The 14,187-nt window shown below is 35.3% G+C and overlaps 2 protein-coding genes across 2 annotated transcripts; both read right to left on the reverse strand.

Annotated features, from left to right (window-relative positions):
• Positions 1-5,657: 5,657 nt before the first annotated feature.
• On the reverse strand, positions 5,658-7,438 carry LOC8287396 (BTB/POZ domain-containing protein At5g41330). The gene has a single exon (XM_002509775.4). The coding sequence runs from the start codon at positions 7,245-7,247 to the stop codon at positions 5,823-5,825; it is 1,425 nt and encodes a 474-aa protein (XP_002509821.1). The 5' UTR covers positions 7,248-7,438; the 3' UTR covers positions 5,658-5,822.
• Positions 7,439-8,428: 990 nt separating this feature from the next.
• LOC8287397 lies at positions 8,429-11,541 on the reverse strand. The gene is made up of 2 exons (XM_002509776.4): positions 11,232-11,541; positions 8,429-10,072 (listed from the first exon to the last, which is right to left on the reverse strand). The coding sequence occupies exons 1-2, from the start codon at positions 11,352-11,354 to the stop codon at positions 8,816-8,818; spliced, it is 1,380 nt and encodes a 459-aa protein (XP_002509822.1). The 5' UTR covers positions 11,355-11,541; the 3' UTR covers positions 8,429-8,815.
• Between the last annotated feature and the right edge of the window lie 2,646 nt (positions 11,542-14,187).

A 14,187-nucleotide genomic window follows, 5' to 3' on the forward strand; every position in this document is an offset into this window, starting at 1 on the left:
CAAGTACGGGATAAAAAAGTTTGAATTCTTCCTGATTGACAAAGACTTCCTGGTTCGGATGGACAACTCTTCCTTCCCCAAGATTCTTGAATCCAACCAGAAGACCTTGCCTGAGCCCCAACTATTGCGATTAAAATCATGGTTCAGCAGGTATGACTTTAAGGTTGAGCATATAAAAGGGATAAGAAACCTAATCCCGAATTTCTTATCCAGACTTTCTAAGCCTCAGAATCAGCCTATGGTTCTTCTCACCTCTACAATAAATCTTCCTATAATCTTTATGGCCTCCTCATCCTCCAGATCCAACCTGCAACCTCCTTCACCACCAGACCTTCCCAATAACCTTACAACCAAACAAGTCACAGACTTTGCCAGAAACATGATGTTCCATTATTTGACAACTTTTCAACAAATCTTCTCACTCCCAATCCAACCCGACTTCTTCTTTCCAGACTATCCTTGGTGTTTGATTTACCACTTATCTCCTGAACATCCAAAGCATGAAAGTGAGTTATGGTTTCTATGGTGCCTGTCTACAGTCTGTCATCATGCTATAGAGGTGCCTATTATGAATCTCTTACACTTCTTTAATAATGAAGCTAACTCGGGGTCTTATCCATGGAGATTCCTTACCTGGTTCAAAACTCCATACCAATGGACAGGAGATCTCCTTAAACTTATTCATGAGCACCAGCTATTCTCAGACAATAATTCCAGAGCTTTGGAATACCATGCTATTTTCATATTACACAGGCCCTATCTCCGACTATCAGAAGACACCTATGCAACTCAAAATATCTGTCACTATTGGAGAACACTTGATAGTCCTTTACATCTTGCTCCTCCACCAATCACAGAAGAATTAAAACGGGCCTGCGATGCAGGGAATGAACTAAGGACAGCTAATGTGTCTACACCATTAGTCTGCACCTTTAATGGACATCAATCAACTGAACAATCCATTGAACATTTCTGTTTCTCTGATCTTCCAACTCCTCTGGATGACCCTACCTTAACCAGGTCACAGCAAGAAGCCCTCATGCAAGACTCCCAGCCAATGGATGATGACTCATATGAGGACGTCTTCTGACCACATACAATTGTCGGCCACTCTTTTATATTATTGTTTGTCCTAATTATGTAAGTGGAGTGTATTATTAGTCTTAGTGGGATATCCACTAACTTTTGTTTGATAGTGCTGTATTATTAGTCTTAGTGGGATATCCACTAACCTTTGTTCGATAGTCATATTATTAGTCTTAGTGGGATACCCACTAACCTTTGTATATTTTCTACCGACTCTCCACTCTATATAAGGAGAGGTCTTTGATAATAAGAAGCAAGCAAGTTTTCCTCAAAACAAGTCTCTCTAAGAAAACTCTCTCTACATTCTCTTATGACTTTCTAACTTTCTCATTTCTCTTCTCTTGATCCAATGGTACGTTCTAATACATTTCGGTGTAATCCAAAAGAGCTAACTCAGCTAATTTAAAGATCCAAAAGAGTAGAAAGACCCCCATGGCAAGAGGCCGCTTGTGTCTTAACTTGAGGATTCGTCCATGCTTTGAGTTTACAGCATGAGGATTATGCCATGAACAGCTCTCGGCTCCCTTTGCATAAGTTGATAAACTTGTAACCCATGACTCAATTTTTGAACCATATTAATTCTTCAACTCATGGGCTAAGAGTTAGTTAATAATTATTGATGATGTTTAATATATAATTATAAGTTAAAGATGTGAAAGCAGTGGAGGAAAAAGTTTTAAAAAAAGAAGAAAAAAAGCTAATTAAATCACTTGAAAACGTTGTTAGAAATTGGGAAAGAAATTAAGGACGTTAAGAAAAGAAAGCCGGAACGGAGTGTGATAGTTAAAGAGTCGTGGGAAGTACTTTTAGGTTGATAAACAAATAGAGAAAGATAAAAAAAAAAGAAAAAAAGTGAAGAAGTGGAAAGTGAAAGGTGAAAACATATTTTACATTTACAGAATATGGAAGTTAGTAGCAGGCGGTGAAATTTATTAACAAGTAGTGGAGATAGTGCAAAATGTAGACGACGACGACTAATCAATCAGATCCAATGCCTTATATCTATCCTTAAGATTTGTTTTTAACGATACATTCGAGCTTTCAGTTTTTAATTCTCAAACAATCATTTACTTTCACACGATTAAGTTCTCATGCAATCATCTATTTAGACTCGATTAAGTTTCTTTAGACTTATGAATTAAGAATAAATGTAGTGAATTGGTATTGGACTCGACTTTATAACAAACCAGTTAAGTCCACTCAACTCAGTTCAATTTGATTACAATCTTTCTTTATGGATAATTACTTGAGCCATAACTCTGGCGAGTAGTGACTTTGTTATGTTAGTATATGGGTAAGGTTCTATTTATTTATTTATTGAGTTATAATTCTAAGACAGTATTATTTGTAAAATCATCCTATAATAATAAATAATAAGTAAAATAAAACAATATGTAAAATCGCGATATTTTTTTAGATAAAAAATAAATATAGTTTCCTTTTTTTTTTTTTTTTAAATCTCAATACAATAATAATTCGAATATATAGTTTTTGATTTTCTTTTTTCTTTGCCTGATAAAACTTCCAAAACAGACGGTTATTTATGGGGCAAGCGACGACAAATGAGGCGCCGAGCAGAAAGTCAGCTAAACTACGCAATTTCCACCCACCCATTGACATGAAGAAGAAGAAGAAGTCATAAAATGAATGCTTTTAGCCTCGCTTTCAGTTGCAGCCTCAATACGTAATTAGTTAAATTCTAATTGTCGGTAATTAATTGATGCTGTATTTAACAAATTGATCTTAGTAACGGTGTGCATAATTAATTAAGTATCTACAGTCTGTCATTAGCTAGCTAATCAGCTGCTTTTCTTTGATTTTTATCCCATCCATAATCCTTAGAGTTGGAGGTATAGATTTTCTAAAATTCCAGTTTCTGACATTTCCAATTTTAATTTTGAAACTCCGGTACAAGTAGATTTAGTTTTCCAGAGCTGAATCTCAGCGGCGGTACTCTGCCATTTTAGACACCCTATCGCCTATCTAAAAGTGGATTAAGTTTGCAAGTTAGATTATCTTGTGGAGGTTAATCCTATTATTTGTTTCTGCAACAAAAAGGGGAGAGAGAACGAAGGGCGAAAGTTGGCAAACCCTGCTTAGACGTCATCATACGGGCTATCTTTCTTGCGGAATATTTATATATTAATCTTGAGACGGAAGATATTAATACTATCACGATTGACATAAAACAAAATGAAATCATAGGTATAAGAACTTGACAACCTATACGATTGCATGCCTTTCAGATTTTTGGTGAATGTGAGCCTCTAGTATTGTAATGGTCCCTGGGGGTCATGCAAAAGCTGTTAGGGGTCCTTGTCCTCAAGCTTAGTGCATTCCAGCTGAGGAAGATTATCAACAAACTCCAGACCATATTTAATCAGCACATTTAGATGTACAATATTTATGTAATCATAAATTATATATTTATGATTCATTCCGAAAGGGAAATATCTAAATAATTGGTAAATCAAAGATGAATTGTTATGTAGATGCACGGTTCAATTTAGACAAAAACGTTAACCCTGATTTCTCCCTATCCTCTTCCGTAAACTAAAAAGTTTGAAATGTAATCATCACTGTAAATTCAACTACTGGGATGTGAAATTGATGCTAGCACAAGAAAACAGCAATCGCTGCTGAAATGTCCTTACAGATTCCGGGTTCAGTTTCAAGGTACAACCCAGTTCTTCTGTTTTGATTTTACAGCGGACTGCATCTCCCACCTAAAATTGCCTGCTCTTTTGACATAATTTCGTTATCCTGACCCCTGACAGTGATTTCTGAGTAAATCAACTCCCATGGCTACAGGAATGGGCTCCAGCAAAAGAAGAAGCTCATAGCTGGCATGACGGTACACATCTTATCAACTTGATCATACTCGAATATTGCCAAAAGAATATCCCCTGCAACCGACCAAAAGTTGCAGAATGCCGAAAAGAATAAGATTATACTGCTTTTTCACATCACGTGAAAGAAGCTCCCCGTCAAAAATTAACTACAGCCTCTATTTCGGACTCGTAATTCCTAGAGCAGAACAATTTTTGCCTTATCTTGCATGCCTGATCCTGGCATTAGATGGCAACAGCATTCTATCTTTGTTAGAGCACTCGGCACTGCCACAGAACAATAGCCTCTGTGCAAACACAGAGCCATCAACCACCGGCCGATAATCTGGAATTTATCTTCATTACTTACCAACTTCCCAGTTCAGGTTGCGAGAGGTTTGCGCTTCCAGCCACTTGAAAAGTGGTTTTGAAACTTATGAAACTTGTATAGGATTTTACTGAATGACGGCTCTTTGTTCCAGCAAATTAAAAGTTTTGTGCTCCCACCTTCCTTGAGACTCCTGTTTGGTTCACAGAAACATCGCGCTCTAGGGATCTAATAGAGCGTGATAAGCTTGCAAAAGTTGAACAACCTTGGACAAAAGCAATACAAAAGTCCAGGACACATTCTGGAGACTAGCAATGTATCAGTGAAGTGATAAAGCAAATACCAGTATTAACATTAAATAGATCAAAGGGTTGGTATGAATGCTACTACCCTTGTGTATCAGCAAGCAACACTCCATCAAAGGGTGCAAAAGATAAGACAAATTATCCCACAAAAACTTGTCCGGGGAAACAATGGTCCTTGCCAACTAAAGACACTAGATAACGCAAAACCTTTACTACTGCAACACACAATCTTCTCGTCCACTTCTTCATGTTCCTAAATACTAAGGTTTTTGGTGAAATTCATGGTTTTTTTTTTAAAAAAAGAAAACAAAGAAACAGCTCCATAAGCACCAAGAAACAGAACAATGCAAAATTACAGTTTCTAAAGCACAAGAACCAAAGGTTACGAATAGGAAATGTGACCAGAATATTAATTGATCTTTTATAAGAGAATGGGAGCAGTTATCCTGGAACCTACCAAATCGATATGTTCAATCTTCATGAGCAGAAATAAAGCAGAATCTAGCAATTTAATGATAGTGGTATTGAAATGATCGAGCAAATTTAAATAGTTCCCAGTATAAAGATTACAGCCTAATGGGGTACACAGTGGAGTTTATGTAAATGCCGCCAACTCTTCTCTAACATCTCATCATAATAGAATGATAACTATTAAGTTAAGCTATGCTGCCCTGACCAATTAAAAACATCTAGATATGAAACCTTCCACATTTAGCACGGTAAGAAATATTCCATATAATTTCAGAGATCAAACAATTGAAGCAACATATGGGGAAGAGTAACTGGATTAATTAGCATCTAAAGATTTTGATATCACCACAAAGCATAAAGCATCCTCTTTGCGTCAAGAAATAGAACACTGTTACAAAATGATAATGCAGTTAAGAAAGTTCATAGTTTGTATATCCTGATGTCTTTTTGATAAAATCCAAAAGTCAAAAGATAATATTCCAAATTATATTATCTCACAGTTCATAGCAGAGGATGCTGTGTTTTAACCAAGAAACTGAGGTTTAATATCTCCTTCTAGGCAATGATTATCCATACAAGCAGCAAGCAGCAAACAGGGAAAAAAAAAAAAACAAGAGACTGTTGATTTCACACCAGTGATGAAGAAAACTAATAATAATATTATAATTTAGATAGAAATACACAAGCATTTACAATTGTAAGAATCAAACTACGAGCTAAAACACAAGAGCAGGAGCCTAGCTTTCAACAAATATTCATCTTCTAAAACTTTCCACCAATCACTAACTAAACAATTTTCAAAATCTAAAAACCCCTTACAGAACTTTGCCAAACCTCGACAGATTGATGATCCTTCCGCGTCATGAACATTTTGTTTCCTCCAAAAGCCAACTTGGTTATCCTTGAACCTCCCGTATCCTTCACTCTCCCCATCAAATTCCTCCTAAACACTCTATTAGGCAATTCATCTTCCCCTTTCTTCGAAGAATTCATCGCCACCTCAGACCAAACCTCAACATCTCCAACTTTACTACAGAACACCTGATTTCCATGAGACTCAATCTTGCATCCAAGTCCTTCTTTCTTCACATTCAAAACCTTCCTATTATCACCTAAGCAAGTCCAAGGATTGCTACTCTCCCCATCACCTAACTTCCTCAAATCAGTATAGAACACCTCTCCTGAATTTACACCAACTTTAAAAATAGCTGATAAACTATCAGAAGTAGTAATATCAGAAAAACAATCAAGCCTCTCTTTTAATTCCCAAACAACATTTCCTGACCTTATATCCCATAATCTAACATTTCCCAACATACCAGAAGGTCCACTGTGAGATCCAGATGCCATTACCATATTATAACTCTCTACCCACTTTAATTTAGTTGCAGGAATTGCTGAGTCAAGATCAGCCCCATAAATCTCACAATGTCCAATCTCAGTTACTGGAGACAGAGTATGCAAATCATATACCATAATTGAATTTGAGTTCCTTCTACCAGATTCAAAACTTGTAAACAAGTACTCCGAACTCGACCCGATTGCTTGAACCGTAGAGCTAGACCGGGTCACGTTTTCCCAACACAGAGTTGCTCTAACAAAACCCTTTTCAAGATCAAGAATTTGCATCCCGGAAAAATCGGTGGCTCCAGCAGCTGCTAAATTTGGGGAAATTGCTAAAAGAGAGTCAATTGCTGTGAATTGAGTCAAAATCGTCGACTTTCTCCTTAAAGACCAATCAAAAGATGTTATCTTGCTGCCATGAGCAACGTGGAGAGTCCCAAATGGTGTCGTAGCAATGGTAGAAGCAAAATCTCGGCCGTTTAATGGTAAAGTTAGAGATTTTTCCAGGTTAAAAGCATCGAATTGAGATGGGTTTGATAAAGAATTGATTAAAAGTGACTCAATGTTATAAAATTTGGACTCAGCAATCAAATCTTCAATATCAAAACCTTTAGCCTTTGAAGGGAGATTACCGGTTCTTAACAAAGAAAGCATAACAGAGAACAATTCTGGGTCTCTGTCAATGAATCGAGGACCCAGTTGAGTTGATTCGGTGAGTTGAGAAAAGAGCGATTTGGGACCTGATAAAGATAGAGTTTGCTTTGTAGTTTGGAAGATTTGGCCACCAACATCAATAGTAATTATTTCTGATTGTGGGCTATATGTGTTGGGGAAATTAAGGTTTTTCTGGGACTGAGTAGCCATGGTTGAAGCAAAAGGTGGCATCTTTTTTGAGGTGGTGTGGATGATAGCAGCGGTTGTTGTTGTTGTTTTAGCGGTGGTGGAAATGGTGGATCGTGACTTTATAAGGAGGAAAGGATATTGTGGTTTCTAGAAGGTCATAACAGGGTTTGTGTTTATGGTCAAATATTGAGACGTGGAGCGGGTTTGGACTATTGGAAGCTTCTTGGCAAGTATCTTTTTATCTTGATTCGGGGAGTTTGGAATAGGGTGTGTTGAATGAAACTTGAAAACAGAGCCGTCCATTGTAGACCATGTGTTTGTTTTTGCCGTTTTTGACAGCTAAAAAAGAAATGGGTTATACGTGCTTTGCCAAGTTTCTAATTTATCCACTGCATTTTATGAACGATTAAGGAGCTTTGAGCATTTAATTACACATATTAGGAAAAGATTGTTGTCGAGATTTATAAATAAAGTTACTAACAATCAGAATATAAAAGTTCATGGGATTTTGTTTTTGTCATGACTCATGGCTTATGTAGAGATATTTGTTGCCCTGCCCCTTTGTCAACTCAAATGACAGAGCAGCCAGATGACCAGTTCCATTTTGTTCAACAGATCTTGAAGAGCAATCCCTTGGACGATTCCCAGTTTAGTTGATAATGAAATGGTTCTTTTTTTATTTATTTTCACCCTCTATGCATAATCATTTTTGTTTCCAAGCAACTATAAAATACAATTATTATTATTATTTATCGTTTACATTATATATTATAAATATTCAATACAATCTTATAGTGTTCGATCTTATGTTGACTGATTCATTTGTCTGCAAGTTTGATTTTTAGCTAAGTCATTTATCCTACACGAGTCCAGCTTGCGTTGATACTTGAAAATAAATTATGGTGAGCCGAACAGAATAGGCTTCAAATTTAAGACACCTTCTCAGTCCTCAGCAATAGTTGAAACCCAAACAAGGCAGCTCTTAAGTTAAAGAAGAGATTGCATCAACACAAGGTTCATACTTTGTTGTCTTGTTTTCAGAATGCAGCTATTGGTTTAATAGGAAATATATAAAGCCATTTCTCTGGCTAATTGAAGCAGAGATATCAGCATCTGCAATATACTTGCCAGTGTTCAGGTTGAATAGGGGGAGATTAGCGCTGGCTCAACATGGCCGAAGTACTACTGGACTGACCACCGTGCACCACAAGAACATTAACCCATTTGGCAGAATTTGCATCTTCATTAGCACGTCATAGAATCAATCTCCATCTTAATTGAAAGTATTAGTGTGGTAGGTTTCTATTCGTCATTTATACTACATATGAAAAAGACGACAACAAAGAAATATCTAACAAATATTGTTAGTTTATCTTTCTGCCTAAGTAGATATATAATACAAGAAGTGCTAGCTAAGCCAAAGAAAAGAAATGCAACATCGCTACTATCCCTGTTTTTAAGGTCAGGAAGGACTTAAAAACAGCCTTCATTCAAGGTCAGTCTGGATCCTCGCACAACACCCTAAAACTTTGGCTTTAAGAAGTGCGGTGCTTCTGTGCTGTTGATGGAGATCCTGTTCGAAGGGACCAGGAGATGCATTTCTATACTAGCTAACCTATACTTGGCTGCATCACAGGGAAGAAAGACCAATTCTTGGCAGTGAAATCCTCCTTCCCGACATCACTTCCATTGTCCCACCAGTCAGGACCTGCACTAGGCTTAGGAACTCCATCAGCATTGTCAAAGTTGAATTCTTTAAACGTGCCAAGTGTTAAGGTCCGATGCTTTTGATGTCGTGGTGTCTTCTCCCCACCTGTTGAAGCTTGCTCCAGTATGCCATTAGATGTTTCACCAACGCGACACTCAAAATTATGTCGTATCTCACTAGACTTTTGAACCTTTTCAGCTGCTATTTCATTTTTCATAGATTCTGGCATGATTTTAACAGGGGATGCTGGCTTTGGTTCCGCATATCTCAATGCATCTTCAGCAGATAGATCAAAAGAGACTCTAAGGTCAGCAACTTGATCATCCTTATTTTCATTGTCAGAATGCCTGTTTGACGCTATATCAGAGCACTGACGATCTAGAGGAAAGCTGCATGATGTGGCCCTTACAGCATCTGGAGTCAAAGTTCCTGAACCCTGACGTGAACCGCACTCATGGACGGAGAGCTTATCAAGGTTCAAGAGCTTTGGAGGGACAGCCATTTGGAACTCAAGAAAGCGAGGACCAGCAGCAGCAAACTCACCATCTGGGAATGGAGACGATGTGCCTGATCCAGAGATTCCTGAGCTAGGTGAAATCAGCTGGCCAACTGGGCTTCCAGGATAAAACTGGTAAGACTGAAATTCATAGTTTGAAAATGGGAATCGAAGACCAGCCTCACCATTCCTATTGCTGGGTTCAAGTAGCTGAGCAAAAGGCACCTCTGGCGAGGATGGTGTAGTCAACTGTACAGACTCGGGAGGAGGAGTAAAAGGAGCAGTTGATGGTTCAGTGGTGAAAGTTGAGAATGCTGGTGGTGAGACTAACTGGGTTTCATGGGCATAAGGGCCAATAGCAAAAATGGAGGCAGGCCCACTTGGAGAGTACATACTGGCAGATACAGAGGTGAGTGACAGTATACCAGCTGGTGATTGTGAAGCAGATGGAGGTTCTGACTGAAGGAAAGACGCAGGAGATGAGGGAGGTGCAACAAAGGGAAGAGTGATGGTAGGTGCTTGGGTTGTTGGATTTTCAGCTGCAGAAGAATCATTTCCTGGAGCAGAATTTTCAGGAACAAGAACAGCATGCCCAATTCTCTTTCTGTGTCTGTGATATCCAAAACACCAGTATACACTCCAGCAACTTCCCCATCTTCTCTTCTGCATATGCCAAAAGATATTAAAAAAGAAATCAGATAGAAATCACATTGCAAGCACTTCAGGCCCGTCTAACATGGAACCTACACTACAAATCATTTTCAATTATTCATTGACATATAATTTACCAAATCCTTAACTAAACAAGTGAGTATGACATCAACAGAAAATAATTAACTACTGACAGGAAAAACTAAATTTAAATTAATGTATACAAGTATAGATCGCATTAACAGATGAAAATCAAATTGAAAAGTATAACAGAAGCTCTGCCTCATCGCAACTCTGCAAAACTGTAGCATTTTAGTACAACAAATAATCCCAAATGTTTAAGTTTTATATTTGATTATAAATAAGTATTGTGCTAATCTTGAAAACCAGCTATCAAAACCCTGAGAAAACTGATGCAGTATCTCTCTTCTCCATACTTTCGCTTATAAAACCCTTCCTATTTAGTGTTATACCCAAATCATCACTCACTGATCTCCATGAGCTTTCAAATAGATCATAAAAAACATCACACCCTTACCCTGAAACAAATCGCTCACACTGTTATCCCGTCTTGTGTAGCCCATCCTAAACTTAACTTCTTGATTAACAGATAACAAAATTAAAACTAGACCAGAAAGAAATACCCTGTTTTATGCTCCAAAAATGAAAAGAAAAAAGAAAAAGAAAAAATCAAAGGAGATCAAGTTTCTCATGAAAATTTTAGAAAGCATAAAAGGATTATTCAGCAATATATATATATACTGTACCTAACAGAAAGCACCAAACTTTACCTTCAAAACTAAAAACCTCATACTAAAGCAACATGCTTTCTCTAAAACACAAGTCAAACTTTAAACACCAAAAGGAGATTTAATCATCATCATCATCATCATCAATACTATTTTATAAGCACATCCCTTCTTTAGAAAGCAAGAATCTGCCTCTGCCTCAATTTTTGAAACAACATCTTGCTAAACACAAATAATTAACAAAACCAATCACTAATAGATCTCAAAAAAAAAAAAAAAACTTCAACACAAAGCTTCAATCTTTTCGGAAGGTGAAATAGACTAATATGCATGATCAAATCAATGGAAATGAAAACTGCAAAAAGTAAATAAAAGAAACGACGCAAAAAACAGAAAATCTCAATAGAAAGGAAGTGAAGTACCTGAATTGTAGCTTGAGGAACACGATTCTCTGCAGAAGCGATGACGGAAGCAGCTGCGTTGATAGTATCAAGAGCGTTGTTTGAAGGTCTCGAATCTGCTCCTCCATTAACGTTTCTCATCATTTTATTATCGTCCTGTTCTGTATTGTATTGTTTGTTTTCCAGGAAAATGTTTTGAATTTTCTCGAGAAAATCTAAATCGAAATCTGAGTAGCAGTAGTAGTTGTTGTTGTTTGTTGTTGAAATATTTATATATTTTATATTCTAACTCCGAACACATTCTTTCTCTCCCTCTAAATGTAATATAAATAATAAATATAAACTTCCAAAAAATATATATATATATAATAGAATTACTAAGTAACGCTTTTGAGGTCAAACACGGCAATGACTTGCTTGCTTCTCTATGTAATTATCGACGACCCGGACTTTATGCTTTTTAATTTTTATTTATAATACATTTCATTATCTTTATAGCAACATACTATTATCTTAATTAACACGAAAAAGAGTAACATGTTCCGATTTCTTAATTTAAAATAATTAATAAATCAAAATAATTATGAAATATAAACTTTAGTTACGGAAGCTAGAAGATTAATACTAAATTTGTAATAATATTTAATATTAAACTTTGCGCATTCATAAATATTAATTCAGTTAATAAAAGAAAGTGCTTCATTTCTTTATTAATTGAGTTAAATATAAAAAAAACATTTATTTTAATGCAGAAAAGTAATCTGAAAAATTGATAGAAAGAGACTTTAGTTTAAAAGAAAAATAAAAAGCATGGTTAACATTCCATTTCATATATATATGAAATTAAAATTTTAATTTTTTAGATAATTATTTTTTCTCGAAATAAAAAAAAAAAAAAAGAGAAAGAAAGTAATTTGTAGAATAAAAGAAAAAGAAATCATAAATGTTATGTAATAATCAAAAGTGTGCACGTGTGTATGGAGTCGTCCACTAGTGAAATTAAGCTTTGGTGAGCATATAGCATTTAAGGTAGGAAGGGGTGGGGCCCATCCTCACCTTCCAAAATTCTTCCCCTTTACCCGCCAAATTAAACCAACTTTGTAACAGTTGGTCCATCTCTCACTCACCCTCTTCATCTTTTTATTAATATAATTGGAGATTTTTTGCAGACCCTAATTCAATTCATCTTCTTTCAAAATCAAACCCCACCCATCAAAGCCTAGCTTTTCTTTCTTGTTTTATTAAAAGAAAATTTACTTTTGACTCCCTTTTCTATTGAATCCTCTTTCATTATGTTTCCATACTTCATTAGATTTCTTCTTTTCACCTCAAGAATTAGCTTTCTAATTTACCTTCCATTTTTATTGCTGTGGTCTTCTAGAATGAATACATGGCCTTAGTTCTTGTAAGTTATCTAACACCCATATTCTAAGTTTGAAAACATTTAGGATTTGTCTAGAATTCTAACATTTGAAATAGTCTCATATTTAGTATGTATCCAAAAATAGATATTTCAGATTCTAATCTCACTAATATTTAGTATGTATCCCATAATTTAGAAAGAAAAAAAAGAAGAAGAAGAAGATAAGCTCACAAATAATATCTAAATTCCCATTTCAACAAAAGAAACTTGTTTTAATGTGAATTTGACCAAAAGCATCTAAACCACCCAAAAAATGCCTTTACTCTAATTCTGGACCATTCTATCCCTTGCCTATGCTTTGTGAAGTTGATGCCTCCAAAAAGCCTATATGCCATTCTTTATCTCAATGAACCCACATGCCAAAAGAGCCTTTCCAATTTTGTAACTAAAATTTGCCTTGTCTTTTGACCTCTTTACACATAAATATTAAATTTTCACTTTGTTCTTCTCCTTTCCTTTTGCTGCAATTTTTTCTCTCCACTTTCATTCTTCAGGTACGAATATGAAAAGACTAATCATTTCTAAGGTTTACTTTCCAGGGTCCACTAAGAACCTGCCTTCATTTAGATTTATTTTTCACCCACCATAGCCCTTTTTTCTTTGGTAGGATATTGTAAAATCATGCTTTTACATATATAGTTAGAACATCGTTTTAATCTCTGTTTCTGATGGTCCCCAAATGTAATCATTACATGAGAAGGTTTTATCTTATAATTCTCGAAATGATTAAGGTATAGTAGATGTATTATCATTAGTATTTTCTTAATTTAGATATATAAATTGCAGATGTTGGAGGGAACATGTTAATATCCTATCAAAAACCTGTACTCCAACTATCATTAACCTTGACTTGAAATTATAATATTTGCATGGTTCTAAATGGGAAATGATGGGCTACTACTTGCCTTCCTACTTTTATGTTTCTCTTATCTAATGGTGACTGTCATTTTCTTAATTTTTCTGTTCATATCATATTATATTGTTAAGTAACAAATAAATTACGAAGCCAAAAAATAAAGATGAACATTAATTTTAAAATACTCGTTTTAAAAGATATCTTATAAGAAATAAAAAGAAAATCTCTATAAGGACCAAAATTTAAAATCTTAAACCTGTAACTTTGAAAAAATAAATCCAAGCAGCAGGAGCCTTTTAATTTCAATAAAGAATCAAATAATTATAGAGATTTGTGACATAAATATAAAAGAGATAATAACTTATTTATTTATAAGTATATAGAAAGCATAAACTCTAATTGTCTAAAAATAAAGAAAATGAGATATTTTTCCTAATTATCACAAATAAGGAAAATATAGTATTCCAACTATTATTAAATAATTTGTAATAATGTTCTCAAATCTTTTTGTTGTTTTTAGTATATTATCTATTAACTAAAATTATAAAAAAATATGAAATAAACTACCATAAAAAATAGTAGATGATACCAATTTTTTTTAAAGTGTCAACATATACCTACCAGTGAAAAGTAGTTACAATAATCCTTCCTCACAAGGCACTGTCTGAATTTCCTAAGAAGATGCTACAGAAAAGTCC

This window comes from Ricinus communis, chromosome 5 (assembly GCF_019578655.1).
Source record: "Ricinus communis isolate WT05 ecotype wild-type chromosome 5, ASM1957865v1, whole genome shotgun sequence".
Lineage (NCBI taxonomy): Eukaryota > Viridiplantae > Streptophyta > Magnoliopsida > Malpighiales > Euphorbiaceae > Ricinus > Ricinus communis.

What these genes read in the sequence shown, in the direction of transcription:
- LOC8287396 (XM_002509775.4), bottom strand. Translation starts at nt 7,247, where the DNA reads ATGCCACCTTTTGCTTCAACCATGGCTACTCAGTCCCAGAAAAACCTT.
- LOC8287397 (XM_002509776.4), bottom strand. Translation starts at nt 11,354, where the DNA reads ATGATGAGAAACGTTAATGGAGGAGCAGATTCGAGACCTTCAAACAAC. An exon ending in TTCCTCAAGCTACAATTCAG is followed by an intron (nt 10,073 to 11,231) that starts GTACTTCACTTC and finishes TGGCATATGCAG; the next exon opens with AAGAGAAGATGGGGAAGTTG.